This window comes from Capricornis sumatraensis, chromosome 4, assembly GCF_032405125.1.
Source record: "Capricornis sumatraensis isolate serow.1 chromosome 4, serow.2, whole genome shotgun sequence".
In the NCBI taxonomy this organism is placed as follows: domain Eukaryota; kingdom Metazoa; phylum Chordata; class Mammalia; order Artiodactyla; family Bovidae; genus Capricornis; species Capricornis sumatraensis.
This window is the reverse complement of record NC_091072.1, coordinates 14311648-14328572: the sequence shown is the minus strand read 5'-3', so window position 1 is coordinate 14328572 and position 16925 is coordinate 14311648. Positions and strand designations below refer to the sequence as shown.

Below are 16925 nucleotides of genomic sequence, written 5' to 3'. Positions count from 1 at the left end.
CCTGGGATTCTCCAGGCAAGAACACTGGAGTGGGTTGCCATTTCCTTCTCCAATGCATGAAAATGAAAAGTGAAAGGGAAGTCGCTCAGTCATGTCCGACTCCTAGCGACCCCATGGACTGCAGCCCACCAGGCTTTTCCGTCCCTGGGATTTTGCAGGCAAGAGTACTGGAGTGGGGTGCCATCGAATATCTCAGACATAAAGCCCATACTCATTGAACTGATGATCGAATGAGGAAAACAGAGATAGAATATGTAATTATTAGAGTTCTTCTGGAGAACATTTTTTAAACTAGGATCTGCTGGATACTAAGCTACTGCCCTCTCTAAAATGAATGGTTTGTATTTTGTGAAGCTAGGGCTAGGACTCCCTTGCCAGAACCTAGCTCCTTGAAGGTTTCACCAATAGGGGGCGCCAGAGAAGACTGCAGAGTGAAAGAGGAAGGGAAGGCTACTTCTCTCTGTTCATTTTCTGTCAACATCATCCCAGCAGAATTTCTATATAGAAGTGGCAGCAGCTTCTTGCTTCCCAGTTAAAGTAATTCCAGATCCAGCTTTTTTATCTGCTGCACCCCATCCCTGCCTCTCCTCCAAGAGATGCCAGCACCACCAGCCCTTCTTCTGAGGTCTTGGTCTTAAGTCCTGGGTCCCTCTTGCAAGCTCCTGAGGTGCCAGCATGCTGTGCCCTCTCCTTGGAGAGCAGAGCCCTCTCTAAGCTTCAAAGTTCTCTAACCTCAGTGTCTTCCTTTGGTTCCCTCACCCCCCATCCCTGGGATGGGAACAGCTCCTAGGAGTTCCCCTTTTGCCTATTTAGCCCTTCAATTTTTATATGAATATTTTCTGTGTGCTCCTGTTTCTTGCCTGGATCCTGCCAAATCTGTCTTCTGTTTTACTAGTTCGATTTTCAGCCATCTTCAGTGTGCTGTTTACTGTCTCCATGACATATATTTCTAATTCAGCAGTTTTGTTTTGTTTTTCATGCATAGTGGCAGTTTTCTTGATCTCAGATGTTATCCTATTTATAAATCCCTACTGTAGATTCTCAGTTACTATTTCCTTTTGATTTTAAATAACTTAAATTAGAAGTTCTCCGAAAATGCCTCTTGTTTCCAGTCTTAGAGGAAACCATTTCAATTCTATGGTTTATCTCCTTCATTTATAGTGTAATTCTTTTTTACAAGACTGGGGATGCTTTTCCTACTGTTAGAACTGACAGTTTTCTCTGTGAATCTTTCAAGCCTTGGAACTTGCATAGGTGATCAAAGTATCTAGTTTGCCAGTTCAGAAGTTGTCAGGAATTCCCTGGTGGTCCAGTGGTTAGGACTCTACTTCTTTCACTGCCAGGGGCCTGGGTTCAGTCCCTGATCGGGAACTAAGATCCTGCAAGCTGCCTGGCAGGGTCAAGACAAATACAGAATCAAAAACAAACAAGCAAAAACCCTAAGCAAGTAAACAAACAGCAAAACTAGATTGAGTGACTTATGATGCGACTCATAGATGGAGCTGAAATCATTTACCTCTATGTCTAAGAATTTATTTCTATAATTTTTGGTATATTTAGTAGCTCTCTGGAATCTGTCTGGTATGTTTGTCCTCTTTGGGAATGAAAAATACCAGAGTTCCCTGCCACCAGGGTTAGGCACAAGCCAGAACTCTGACACGTGGCTTTCTTACTTGGTGTGATACCTGGTGCGTGATGGGCTGCCTTTGATGAGTTGGCGCCATGCCTGTGACACCACAGTTGTTGCCTGACCCTCTGTCTTCTGCCTTGATTTGTCCTGTCTCCGCATTTAGAAGTGGATATATACTTCTTGTTGGAGAACTTCAGCAGTGATTACCAGTGTCAATTGGAAAGATCAGGACGTCACGTGGGTCCTTTCTTCAATCTGATCCTGACTGTAAGAGATCAAGAAGAAATTTCTCCTGGCTTCTTGCTTATAGACAATACCCTTTTCTATATGCCAGTGTCAATACAGGGTTTTCCTTCCTTTTTTTTTTTTTTTTTTTTTAAGATTTATTTAACTGGCTGCTCCAGGTCTCTGTTGCAGCACGTGAAATCTTTCAGTTGTGGGACATGGGATCTAGTTCCCTGACCAGGGATTGAACCCGGGACCCCCTGCTTTGGGAGCACCGAGTCTTAGCCACTGGACCACCAGAGAAATCCTCAGGGTTTTCCTTTCTTTATATTTGCTTAGCTAGTTCCTTAAGCAGGTGGGAGTGTGGAGGAAAAGCAACTTCTAGTTTCTTCTCATTCGCTGATGTGTGGAAATACCCAAAAACTCTGCATTTTGTTCCCATTTCCATTTCTAGTGAGCAAAGAAAGGAAATAGAAGACAAAATAGAAATAGTATAAGACAAAATAGAAATTCCCACTCTCTGTTTTCTGTGCTTCATTGGGTTGAATGCAGATTATTTGGTGTTGTCAAAACTGCAATCATTGTGTAGCAGCAATGGGTAAGACTTCCTTTTCGAAAACAAAGCAATCAAAGAAAAGGAAAAAGTACCAAACAAACCGAACAGAATTATGCACAAAAATACCACCGTTTCTTTCCATTAGCAAACCGACGTGTCATGTGAGAGTCCCCCACGCTCTGCAACAGGCTCATTTCAATACAGAGTCATCTCTCTTATCTGTGGTTTCAGTTACCCACAGTCAACCTTAGTCTGAAAATATTAAATGGAAAATTTCAGAAATAAACAATTCATAAGTTTTAAGTCACATGCTCTTCCGAGTAGCATGATGCAATCTCCTGCCATCCAGCTGCATCCTGCACAGGAAGTGAATCATCTCTTCGTCCAGTGTGTCCTGCGCGTTAATCTTAGTAGCCGTCTTGGTTATCGGATCAGCTGTCCTGGTATGACAGTACTTGTGTTTTAAAAGAAGTAACCCTTGTTTTAATTAATAATGGACCCGAAGCATAAGGATAGTGATACTGGAAATTCAGGCACACCAAAGAAATGCTGAAAAATGCTTTCTTTAAGTGAAAAAGTGAAAGTTCTTAATAAGGACTTAGTAAGGGAAGAAAAATTATATGCTGAGCTTAAGATCTATGGTAAGCATGAATCTTCTCTCCGTGAAATGATGAAGGAAAAAGAAATCCTTGTTCATTTTACTGTTTCCCCTCAAACTAAAAACATTACAGCCACCACACTGAAGTGCTTAGTTAAGATGGAAAAGTGCTAAATTTGTCCAGTAAGGTATGAACTGAAGATATTTTGAGAGAGACTATATTCATGGAATATTTATTACAGTATACTGTTATAATTGTTCTATTTTAGTCTTAGTATGTTGATCTCTTACTGTGTCTGCTTTATAAATTGAACTTTATCATAGGGATGTATGCATAGGAAAAAAAAACAAGATATATAGGATTTAGTACTGTCTGTGGTTTCAGGCACCCACTGGGTTCTTGGAATGTATCCTCCATGAATAAGGGGCTTTACTATAGTCCTAATGAGTAAACTAGTCATAAGGAAAGCGGATTTTTTTAAAATTTATTTATTGATTTGTTTGGCTGCATCAGGCCTGAGTTGTGGCACATAGGATCTTCTTTGCATTCTGTGAGATCTTTTGTTTTGGTGTGCAGGCTTAGTAGTTGTAGCCCGCCTGCTTAGTTATCCCATGGCATGTGAGATCTTAGTTCCCCAACTAGGGAGTGAACCCACATTCTCTGCATTGCAGCACAGATTCTAAGCCACTGGACCACCAGGGACGTTCCTGGAAAGGGGATTTTTGAGCAAAGGAGACTTTGTGGTCCAACTGTGCAGGAAATGTGAGATTTTTCATTCTGGGGTTTATTCACATCCCCATCCCTCATAGTTTTGTTATCAATTATGTAAACTTCCTCAAACTTGGAATCAGAAATTCTGAATCATAAAGGCTGTGGCAATTTGCACATCTGCCGTGGCAATTTACAGATCTCTAATAGAAGGAAGCTTGGCTTTACAGTTTGGGAGGACAGCAGAGAAACGGGAACATAGATCCTGCCACCTGTCTACAGTGAGTCCTTGTAAGGACTCACATACACTTGGCTTCACATACACTCACGATGATCTCCAGACAGACAGCCCTGCTGAAAAAAGACATCAGTCGCCTCTGGGAAGGAAAACATTAAGAGTAAAATTCCAAAGAAAGTGAATACATGGCTTGCTGGGCTTGTTATTCATGGCGTGTTTCTGACTTGCAAAAAGCAAGTTTAATGTATTTATACCATCTATACAGATGTAACTGATTCTGAAGCTCTGCTCTTTACACAGAACATATTTCATGTTAGTGTAAGCACTAAAGAAAATTAAATCAATAAATCCACAGCCTGTAATTTGAGATCCTCAGTTGAAGAAAAATACATTGTCTGGGAGGGAGGGGCAGGTCTTGAGGAAGGCTTGTCAAACTGTCTTCACTCCACTGTCCCAGGCTTTCAAATGACAGCAGAAATAAGCTTGTGAGGTTCAATTATCAAAGTGTTGCTATGACACCTCCAAAAGAAGTAGAGGCCAGCCCCCACTCTTGCTAATGAAGCATATGCTTAAGTGGAAAGCCATGCAAATGATACTCTTTCTCTCTTTCTCAACTGTCCCCGTGTGTGTCCTTTCCCCTGAAAAAGATTTGCTGGTGAGTACTCAGAGACTAATGTCTGGACACGTGGTAAATTCTTCCCCATCCCTGGCGTTGATATTCTCTGTGACCACTGGCAAGCCAATTAACCCCTCCAAGTGTCACCCTTCTACGTGCAAAAGGTTAATGGTGCAGCTTGTTTGCAAAGAGCCTGGAGTCTTCCATGAAAGGCACTACATGGATGCCCAGCGTTGTTGTTGGACTGGAGGGCGTTGTGATTTTTTAATTATATGTTTGATTGGATAGGTTATAGATTTTGTTGTGGTTGAATGTTGCCTCTTCTCCCTGGTTACAAAAAAAAGACTAATAGCTAATCACACTCTATTACCATCTTCTAGAGCTCCCTAGAGGGCGAAGGGAATGCAGAGGTTACAGATTAATAATGCATTCTTTAGTTAATAAAATCACGTGCACCTCAGATGCATAATAGCTGTGGATGGCAATTTATTAGACCAAGTGTTTTATCAGATGCTAAGTAGATAATGCTCGCAAAGACTCATGAAGTAATGAGTTTTTCTTTCCTGCTCTCCTAGTAAATCTTCTATCCATCACATCAGTAGAGAATATTAGGGATAGTTTGGTTAAGGCTTATTTGTAATGTGTTTGAATATTCAGGAAAAGGATTCTTAGATTCTGGAACTCCTGAAACCAGGGGTGTGTGTGTGTGTGTGTGTGTGTGTGTGTGTGTGTGTGTGTGTCTAGATTGTGACATTAAGCTCACTGTTTTATCATCTTTGGAGCAAATGTGGATCTTCCTGGCCCCAGAGCAAAGTATCTTGTCTTTCCCATTCTTTGCAGATTTACGGAAAAACTTTGAGCAAGACCCACAGGGAAGGGAGGTACCCATCGAAGGCATGATTGTGCTACACTGCCGGCCGCCTGAGGGAGTTCCTGCTGCAGAGGTAAGACCAGGCCAGTTCCCAAGGCGGGGGACTGAGTCCTATGTGCTCACAGGAGACATAAGCCAGCCTGGCCAGGCCTTCTTGCTGCCTGGACCCAACCGCTAAAGATGGTGAAGCGACTGATGGGAATAAGCTGGAAGAGGAAATTGTCTCACCTCTAATTTCTTAAGCTCTCGCCAGCCAGTTTGGGTGGAAACTGTTGCGTGCCCTTCCTCCTGGGGACCTCGGTGATGCCGGTGCCTGCTCTGTGGCCTCATCCGTCACCCTGGGCACTCTGCTTTGTACATTGGTTTCTAGATCCATCTAACAGGCAAAGTCACATGAAAACAGTGTAGAAAGAAGGTGGTCGGGCTCCATTGCTGAGTTTCACGGGTGTTTGCACTTATCCTTCATTTGCTTACGAAACAGACAACCCTGGAGTGTTTGTTATGTTTTAGGCACTGCGCTGGCATGGGGGACACACAAAGTGTTGGAGGTCACAAATCTCTGAACTGTTATCTGTTGTTCACAATGAGGTGGTAGGAATCCAGAGTAGTCATAGTTTTTGCTCCTTGCTGGTTTTCCAGAAGCTTCTGTCATACACTTAGACTATAATTGTCATTAATAACACACTGTGCTGGTGGGGATGGTGTTCTTTCAGTCACTGTTAAAAGAGGTTCTGATAGACTCGTAATATGGGTATTAAGATAATATTGTGGGGTCTATTCAGAAGTACAAAGATTGCTTGGTAAAGTCCTGTTTTGGGGTTGGCCGAAAACTTTATTCGGGTTTTCCTGTATAAGCTGATGGAAAAGCCTGAACAAATGTTTTAGCCAACCCAGAACGTATGCAAACATAGGTCTGAGTCCAACAGGAGAGAGGCCAGCTGTGACTCTTCTCTGAGCAGCTAGGGGAAGGTCCTGAGAGTCGTGGTTTCTTCACTAAGAGGTAGAGATATTAAAACAATGGAAAACTTTGTTGTGCATTGCTGTGGGATTTTGCAATTGGAAGGACAGAAGAGTAAAAAGTACCAAGGGGAACCAAAAACAGACAGACTTGCTGATCCAGACAAGAAGCCTGCAGGGTGGATTCTATTCAAAGCTCCCAAACTTCCCTGAAATGAAGTAAACGGACTTGAAAATTAAAATGAACTCTCCATGCGTGATGCGAAATGATGAGAAAGGAAAATTCTTATTTTTAGATTTGTATTTAATGTGAAGCAAACAGATATTTGATCTCCTTTGGCTGCCGCCTTGTTCTGTACAGAGAGTGCCCTGGATTTCCGAGGCGGGGAACAGGTGGCTGGGTGTTATGGGGCCGGGTGAATGTCGGTATCATTGAGGACACCCTACGTGTTCCTGGGGGACTCACTCAGGTACCAGCCTTTCGCTATAATCACACCATCTCTCATAACCAGGCTTTCTGCCAGGCCTGGGCTGGGTCACTGTGTCAACTCTGAAGCACCAGAGAGCAGTGAAGATGGGCAGAAGGTCATGGTTTTATTATCTGTTCTGTGGGAACCGAACATTCTCTAGATGTCTAAAAATCAATTTTTACACCTAGAAGAGAGCTTAGATATTTACTTGGCACGGCCTTTCCATTTTAGGAGCAAGAAAACTGATACTCAGATCAATGACCCACCAAAGGTCTTACACCCATTTAAGTCATAACACTGTTCAATCTTCCCAAAGTTCCTCGGAACACTCAGAGAAAAGGCCACTTTCATGCCTTATGTGGTCCAGGATCATCAGGCCTGCTCTTACCTCTGACCTCATCTGTTGTTCAGTTTCGGGCCCTGCTGTAGCCACATTAGCCTCCTCACTCTTCAACAGCTGCACCAGCCATGCGCCTGCCTCAGGACCTTTGCACATGCTGACCCCTCTGCTGGAACACTCTTCCCCAGTTATTCCATTGTTTCTTCCCTTCCTTCAGGGCTTGCTTAGATACCTCCTGCTCAGTGAGGCCTGTTCAGGGCACTCTGATGACAATGTTGGTTCCTTACCCTACATGTATACTTTCAAGCCTCTGTCTCTGCATTTATTAACTCCTTAGCTCTTAGCACAACCATACTGTATTTATTCAACTTATTTTCTATTAAAATTTAAGCTCCACAAGGAGACTTTTGTTTGTTTGGCCATGCTACACAGAATGTGGGATCTTAGTTACCTGGCCATGTTAGCACAGAGTCTTAAAATCACTGGACCTCCATGGAAGTCCCATATTTATTTTTGTATCGCTTTATCCCCAGAACAGAAAAGAGTGCTTCTCACATCCAGGTGTCTAATAAATATCTGTTGAATATGAATGAAAAGTAGTTCCCTGCCTTTATTCCTGAATATTGGAGGTAGTCCTGGGACTCAGCCCAGACAAAACTGTGAAATCCACTGGACTCTTGTTTTTGTCTTTTCTCCTGAGTGTTAGAAAATGGGTATACGTCCTTCTTCATTTAGTCTTTGAAGACACAATGGAAATAAAGAACAGAGAAGAGAAAGATAAGCAATGTGTAACCTGGTAGGGTAAGAGCCAAAAGGGAAAATGTGCCTTGATATATAAACGTGTCCATGAGTTTGTACACGTGCACACACATATTGAAGTATCTTCCCAGAGAGCTCAGGGATTTAGGAATTAAAAGGACTCCAAGGCTCTTTGGGGCCATGGTTGGGAGGGAAGATCCCTGTTGGAGGAAGAATTAGCCTCCAGGAAGCAAGCAGCATTCCTAGCTGGTCAACTGTTGGGTTGGCCAAAAGGTTCATTCAGATTGTCCATACCATTGTATGGAAAAACCCAAATGAATCTTTTGGCCAACTCAATCCTTGGGAAAGGCTGAACTTGGGTTGAATTTGGAATCAGCTCTTGAAACATCCCTCCACCTTTCTTGCCCCAACACTGTCCTTGAAAGGAAATGAGTTGTCCCTATTGGCTCAATTCCTTTTTCCATCTTTACGTCTCTTTTGTTTATTTGTTATTGGAGTATAGGGCTTCCCAGGAGGCTCAGTGGTAAAGATTCTGCCTGCCAATGCAGGAGATGCGGGTTTGATCTCTGGATAGGGAAGATCCCCTGAAACAGAGAATGGCAACTCACTCCAGTATTCTTGTCTGGAGAATCCCATGGACAGAGGAGCCTGGCGGGCTATAGTCCATGCGGTTGCAAAGAGCAGGACACAACTGAGTGTGCATGAATAGTGGCTTTACGATGTTGTGTTATTTTCTGCTGCAGCTGCTGCTAAGTCACTTCAGTCGTGTCCGACTCTGTGTGACCCCATAGACGGCAGCCCACCAGGCTCCCCTGTCCCTGGGATTCTCCAGGCAAGAACACTGGAGTGGGTTGCCATTTCCTTCTCCAATGCATGAAAGTGAAAAGTGAAAGGGAAGTCGCTCAGTCGTGTCCGACTCTTCGCGACCCCATGGACGGCAGCCTACCAGGCTCCTCCACCCTTGGGATTTTCCAGGCAAGAGTCCTGGACTGGGGTGTCATTGCCTTCTCCAGTATTACTTTCTGGTATATCACAAATACCTGTTGAGCTATATGGTAGCGCAGATGGTAAAGAATCTGCCTACAATGCAGGAAACCTGGGTTTGATCCCTGGGTTGGAAAGATCCCCTGGAGAAGTGCCTGGGAACCCACTCTAGTATTCTTGCCTGGAGAATTCCCACAAACAGAGGAGCCTGGCAGGCTACATTCCATGGGGTCACAAAGAGTTGGACACAACTGGGCAACTAAGCACACGTGTGTGTTTGTGTGTGTGTATTTATATATATATCCCCATTCTCTTGGGCCTCCCTCCTCTCCCATCCCTCCCCACCCCATTCTGATGTGATTTTCAGCTATAACCACAGGAGCAGAACCCTATGTGAAAAACTTCCAGTAGTCAGACACCCTGATGGCAGTGAAAACAGTATTTGGGAGAGTTCTTGACCAGGGGAAGAAGGAACACAATAAATACAGACTTCTCAGTAAGAAAGTATATTTTCTTTTCTGGTGCCTCCCCTCTCGCCAGATTTCTGCACTGGTAGGTATTTGCTTCCTGGATTAGTTTCCTGGGGCAGCTGTGACAAATGACTACATACTGGGACTTAAAACCGTCAGACTGAATTCTCTCTCAGTTCTGGAGGCTAGAAGTCTGATAGGGTGCAGGCAGGGTTAGTTTTCCTGGGGGCTCTGGAAAATGAGCTTGTCTCTTAGATTCTGGTGGTTTCTGACGATCCTTGCTGCCCTTGGGGTGTAGATACATCACTACAGACTCTGCCTCCATCTTCACAGGGGTATTATTCTCTCCGTATCTTTTTTTTATCACTTTCTTTTTTAATATTTATTTATTTGACTGTACAGAGTCTTAGATGCAGCATCAGGACCTCTAATCTTGGTGGTGGTGTAGGAGATCTTCTGGGATCTTCAGTTGTGTCCTGCAAACCCTGAGGTGGGGCATGTGGAATCTAGTTCAACACTGAGGATCACACCCGGGCCCCCTGCGTTGGGAGCATGGAGTCTTAGCCACTGGACCACCAGGGAAGTCTCTCTCTCTCTCTATCTTGATATGTCTGAATTTTGGCTCTTACAAGAACATGAATCATTGGATGAGGGTCAGCCTCAATCCAGTAATGCCTTGTGTTAATCTTCTTGGTCACAGTGTGTCTGCAATGACCCTATTTCCAAATAAGGTCACATGTACAGGTTATGTGTGGGCTTGAAATTTGGAAAGGGGGCCACTTTTGAACTCAGTTCACTTTCCACTCCCCCTTGACATATTAATAATCTTTTATTTTTAAGCACACAGACATCATTAGAAATAAATTTCAGAGCCAGGCTGGCTGAAAGAGGGCCATTTCAAGGAACAGCTGTGACTGTAGGATGGTTTAAAACAGAAATTCTGAGCTGAAGAGGGGAAGCTTTGTTTCCTACCTTTTGTATTATGGATGAATATGGAGAATGTTTCAGCTGCACTGTGGGTTAATGGCTGGTGTGGGGCCTTAACAAGCTTTTATAGCATCTTAAGGTGGGAAAGCATCTGGGTTCCAAACACGTGTTACTTTGAAATTTCACTTATTTATGAGATGGATACTACCTATGTCTGTGCACTGATATTTACAGCTCTTTAGTTTCAGAATAGCTTACACACTAGTTATCTCCACCAACATTTGTGTTTTTGTTGAAGGGCAGGTCGATCTAGAGGAGAAAGCTGTGAGAGAGACGGATACAGATAGGGAAAGAAGGTGAAAATGTTCATACCTTCTGTGGTCAGGGTCTTTTGGAGGGGCATGTCTGCCAGTGCCTGTCATGGGGTCTTCAGATTGCAAGGTATTTTTGTGCTTACTGACCTCTTAGTCATGCGAGTATCCTAATGTTAATGACTCTTCAGAATGACAGTAACTGGAAACTGCTTGGAAAGTGATCAGTTATGTAATCGTCACTGTGAAATATCATCAGTCAAAGTTACCTTCTCTGAGCAGGGATGTTCCACGCGCTCCACTGCACCCTGGTTCCCGTCCTGCCCACCTCCTGTGGGGTCCCAGAGGTCATCACTAGAAGGAGTTGTGACTGGTGGGGTCCAGTCACAACTGGTGACTGATCCAGTCAGAACTAGTAGCTGATGTACCAGCTGGTTTTGTCCTGCAGTGGAATAGGAGGTCTCCTACTTGGCACATTGAAAGGAACCTTGGGAGGACATCTTATTTTCACAAGACACCTCTGTCTTCTCTCTGTAAGATAGAACATACTTGGCATCTAACTCTATCTAGATGACCAGACAAGGTGCTTTGCATAAGAATAAAAAGAGTGCCTCTGTGTGCCAGGCACTGTGTTAAGTAATCTTTTCTGTTTTTAATTTAATTTGCAGAAGATTGCTATGAGATGCTAGAAAGCTCTTGGTATTTTCATGTCCATCTTATAGGAACTTGTCCAAGCTTTCAGATCATGGAGTCAATCAAACTTAAAGGTTAGACTTTTCCTCTCTTTGGTAGTTGGTGTTTCTTTTTAGTGAGATGATAGGATTGGTTAGCTTCTGCAAAGGCTTTCTGGAAGCTTGGGACCCATAGACCAGCAATAACATATCTTCTTATTTTGCTGCCTGACAGTCTGCCCTGAGAAATAGTTTTTTTCATTGAAATCTCTTCCAGCTGATATGCTAATCCAAAAGGTGTTGTAATTGCTGTGTTTCGTTGTTTGAAATAGATCATCTGGCGATAAAACTTACGAACACAGAGGGAATAGAGGCTCTGGGAGTAGGGCAGTCCTGGAGCCCCTATCCTCCCAGGGACCAGGAGCCTAGGTTAGATGTAATCTTAGGAAACAGGAAGTACTGAATGTCTTCAGTTACAGAGAGGATGCCTTGGAGGGGAAGGAAAGGGGGCATATGAAGAGGAGAGAATACAAGTAGTCTCCACCCTTATTACAACTTTCCCCACATTTGGCCATGACCCCGAAAGACATCATTGTCATAATGGGCCCCAGGTTATATCCTCATAAGTGGGTAATGATGTCTGTATCACCGGGTTCTCTCTCCTGGGATATAGTCGTGGAGTCTGGAAATGGTAGAGAACTGAAAATTCTTAGTGTGGCATAATGGAGGGAAAGTAACAAGTTTGGAGTCAAACTGCAGTCCGATCCTGACTGGCACCTCCTAACACTAGGACCTATGGCAAATACTGGCCACCCGGAACCTCAGAGGCCTCATCTGAAAACAGGAACAACACATTTCCTGTTGGATTGCTCCAAAGAAGAAGAAAACCCAAGAATATGCAAGGCATCTAGCACAGTTTCTAATGCTAAATAAATAGTAGAGAGGATCGTGGCTTCAGTTCTTCCTTCTCATGTTCTTCTGTTTTAAAGCATCGTGAACTTTGCTTCTCAGAGGAAGATGTAGGGTTCTATTGCAGTTGAGGATGCAGATTGAAATTGAAAACCTTTGCGGTTTGTAGCACACTTTCAGCCCCATGAAGAAGGATGCTGCTTGGACCACCCCTCCTTTCCCCAGGCAGTCCATGAGCTCTTCCTCCAAGCCTGTGCCTTTTTCTTGCCTTTCAAGTTCGTCAGAGGATGAAGCACCAGAATGCTTCCTGTCTTCCTCTCTTGTTATCTAATGCGTATAATCTCTGATGGGCTTCCCTGGTGGCTCAGTGGTAAAGAATCTGCCTATGAATGCAGCAGATAAGGTTTCCATCCCTGGGTCAGGAAGACCCCTGGAGAAGGAAATGGCAGCGCACTCCAGTATTCTTGCCTGGGGAAACCCATCGACAGAGGAGCCTGGCAGGCTGCAGTCCATGGAGTCACAAAAGAGTTGGACAGGACTTAGCATCTGAGCACACACGATCTAGTGCATGGAGGAAATAAATGGCTATTTTGGTTATTTACAGAAGCTGGTAACTATCTGAGGTTTTACCGTATCCCCTGGGGAGTCTTATGAATGGCATTCAGTTTAGTTCCATCACTCAGTCGTGTCTGACTCTGTGCGACCCCATGGACTGCAGCATGCGAGGCTTCCCTGTCTATCACAAACTCCCAGAGCTTACTCAAACTCATGTCCATTGAGTCGGGGATTCCATCCAAGCATCTCATCCTCTGTGGTCCTCTTCCCCTCCCACCTTCAATCTTTCCCAGCATCAGGGTCTTTTCAGTGAGTCAGTTCTTCGCATCAGGTGGTCAAAGTATTATACTTTCAGCTTCAGCATCAGTTCTTTCAATGAATATTCAGGACTGATTTCCTTTAGGATGGACTGGTTGGATCTCCTTGCAGTCCAGGGGACTCTCAAGAGTCATCTCCAACACCACAATTCAGAAAGCATCAATTCTTCAGCACTCAGCTTTCTTTATTGTCCAATTCTCACATCCATACATGACTACTGGAAAAACCACAGCCTTGACTAGATGGACCTTTGTTGGCAAAGTAACGTCTCTGCTTCTTAATAAGCTCTCTAGGTTAGTCATAGCTTTTCTTCCAAGGAGCAAGCGTCTTTTAATTTCATGGCTGCAGTCACCATCTGCCGCGATTTTGGAGCCCCCCAAATAAATTCTCTTACTGTTCCCATTGTTTCCTCATCTATTTGCCATTAAGTGATGGGACTGGATGCCATGATCTTCATTTTCTGAATGTTGAGTTTCAAGACAACTTATTCACTCTCCTCTTCTACTTTCAACAAGAGGCTGTTTAGGTCTTTGCTTTCTGAGAAGTGTGGTGTCATCCACATATCTGTGTATCTGAGAAATATTGATATGTCTCCTGGCAATCTTGATTCCAGCTTGTGGCTTATCCAGCCCAGCATTTTGCATGATGTACTCTGAATATAAGTTAAATAAGCAGAATTACAGTATACAGCCTTGACATACCCCTTTCCCAATCTGGAACCAGTCTGTTGTTCCATGTCCGGTTCTAATTGTTGTTTCTTTATCTGGATACAGATTTCTCAGGAGGCAGGTCAGGTGGTCAGATAGTCCCATCTCTTTTAAGAATTTTCCAGTTTGTTGCGATTCACACAGTCAAAGGCTTTGGCATAGTCAATAAAGCAGAAGTAGAAGTAAATGTCTGAAACTCTCTTGCTTTTTAATGATCCAAGGGATGTTGGCAATCTGATCTCTGGTTCCTTTGCCTTTTGTAAATCCAACTTGAACATCTGGAATTTCATAGTTCACATACTGTTGAAGCCTGGCTTGGAGAATTTTGAGCATTACTAGCGTGTGAGATGACTGCATTTGTGGGGTAGTTTGAGCATTCTTTGGCATTGCCTTTCTTTGAGACTGGAATGAAAACGGACCTTTTCCAGTCCTGTGGCCACTGCTGAGTTTTCCAAATTTGCTAGCATATTGAGTGCAGCACTTTCACAGCATCATCTTTCAGGATTTGAAATAGCTCAACTGGAATTCCATCACCTCTACTAGCTTTGTTCATAGTGATGCTTCCTAAGGCCCACTTGACTTCACATTCCAGGATGTCTGGCTCTAGGTGAGTGATCACACCATTGTGGCTATCTGGGTCATGATGATCTTTTTTATATAATTCTTCTGTGTATTGTTGCTACCTTTTCTTAATATCTTATGCTTCTGTTAGGTCCATACCATTTCTGTCCTTTATTGTACCTGTCCTTACATGAAATATTCCCTTGGTATCTCTAATTTTCTTGAAGAGATCTCTAGTCTTTCCTATTCTGTTGTTTTCCTCTCTTTGTTTCCCCTGATCACTGAGGAAGGCTTTCTCATCTCTCTAGCTATTCTTTGGAATTCTGCATTCAGATGGGTATATCTTTCCTTTTCTCCTTTGCCCTTAGCTTCTCTTCTTTTCTCAGCTTTTTGTGAGGCCTCCTGAGGCAACCATTTTGCCTTTTTGCATTTCTTTTTCTTGGGATGGTCTTGATCACTGCTTCCTGTACAATGTCACAAACCTCTGTCCATAGTTCTTCAGACACTCTGTCTATCAGATCTAATCCCTTGAATCTATTTGTCACTTCCACTGTATAATCAGAAGGGATTTTATTTACCCTTCTGAATAAACCATTGATAAACCACTGAATGGTCTAGTGGTTTTCCCTGCTTTCTTTAAGTCTGAATTTGGCAATAAGGAGTTCATGATCTAAGCCACAGTCAGCTCCTGGTCTTGTTTTTGCTAACTGTATAGAGCTTCTCTATCTTTGACTGCAAAGAATATAATCAATCTGATTTTGATATTGACCATCTGGTGATGTCCATGTGTAGAGTTTTCTCTTGTTTTGTTGGAAGAGGGTATTTACTATGACCAGTGTGTTCTCTTGGCAAAATTCTGTTAGCCTTTGCCCTGCTTCATTTTGTAATCCAAGGCCAAGTCAATTTGCCTGTTACTCTATGTATCTCTTGATTTCCTACTTTTGCATTCCAGTCCCCTATAATGAAAAGGGCCATCTTTTTTGGATGTTAGTTCTTCAAGGTCTTCATAGAACCATTCAACTTCAGCTTCTGCAGCACTATTGGTTGGGGAACTATGAAACTATGAGCCATGCCTTGCGGGGCCACCCAAGATGGACAGGTCATGGTGGAGAGTTCTGACAACATGGGCCACTGGAGAAGGAAATGGCAAACCACTTCAGTATTCTTGCCTTGAGAACCTCATGAACCGTATGAAAAGGCAAAAATATAGGACACTGAAAGATAAACTTCTCAGGTTGGTAGGTGCCCAGTATGCTACTGGAGAGCAGTGGAGAAAAAACTCCAGGAAGAATGAACAGACAGAGCCAAAGCAAAAACCACACACAGTTGTGGATGCGACTGGTGACGGTAGTAAAGTCTGATGCTGTAAAGAACAACATTGCATAGAAACCGGGAATGTCAGGTCCATGAATCAAGTTAAATTGGAAGTGGTCAAACAGGAGATGGCAAGAGTGAACATCAACATTTTAGGAATCAGTGAACTAAAATGGGTGGAAATGGGTGAATTTAACTCAGATGACCATTTTATCTACTACTGTAAGAATCCCTTAGAAGAAATGGAGTTGCCCTCATAGTCAACAAAAGAGTCTGAAATGCAATACTTGGATGCATTCTCAAAAATGACAGAATGATCTCTGTTCGTTTCCAAGACAAACCATTCAGTATCACAGTAATCCAAGTCTGTGCCCCAACCAGTAATGAATGGCATTATTGTTACTAAAAACACTTGGGTATATAAACTTTTTTTATCACCCAAAGTCCATAGTTTACATTAGGGTTCATTCTTAGTGTTTTACATTCTGTGGGCTTGGACAAATTAATAATGAGACATATCCATCACTGGGCTTCCCAGATGGTGCTAGTGGTAAAGAACCCACTTGACAATGCAAAAGACAGGAGACGTGGGCTGGATCGCTGGGTCAGGCAGATCCTCTGGAGGAGGGCATGTCAACCCCCTCCAGTATGCTTGCCGGGAGAATTCCCATGGACAGAGGATTCTGGCAGGTGCAGTCCATAGGGTCACAAAGGGCTGGACAGGGCTGAAGTGAGTTAGCACACATGTACGCATGTATTCACCATTATCGTATCACACAGAGTCTTTTCTCTGCCCTAAAAATTGTCTGTGCTCTGTCTGTTCATCCCTCCCTCCCCACAATGTCTGGAAACCTCTGATTTTTTTTTTTAACTGTCTACATGGCTTTTCCTTTTCCGGAATGTCATATAGTTGAAACCATATAGCATGTAGCCTTTTCAAATTGGTGCCTTTCACATAGTAATATGTGTTTGAGCTTCCTCCATGTCTTTTCATGACTTAATAGCTTATTGCTTTTGTAGCATTGGATAATATTCCATTGTTTGAATGAACCCGGTTTATTTATTCATTCACCTACTGAAGGACATCAAGGTTGCTTCCAAGATTTGGTAATTCTGAATAAAGCTGATATAAATATCCACGTTGGGGTTTTGTGTGGCCGTAAATTTTTAGCTTATTTGAGTAAATAACAAGGAGTACTGTTGCTGGATCGTGTGCTAAGAGTGTGTTC

The 16925-nt window shown here is 43.2% G+C and overlaps 1 protein-coding gene across 2 annotated transcripts in view; it reads left to right on the top strand.

Moving 5' to 3' along the window:
• UNC5D (unc-5 netrin receptor D) overlaps nucleotides 1-16925 on the top strand; it is a 628812-nt gene that overhangs the window by 402878 nt on the left and 209009 nt on the right. For both annotated transcript variants that reach the window (XM_068971067.1, XM_068971066.1), the window contains exon 4: nucleotides 5413-5516. In XM_068971067.1, coding sequence (XP_068827168.1) covers nucleotides 5413-5516 — 104 coding nt within the window. The remainder of the gene's footprint in view (nucleotides 1-5412; nucleotides 5517-16925) is intronic.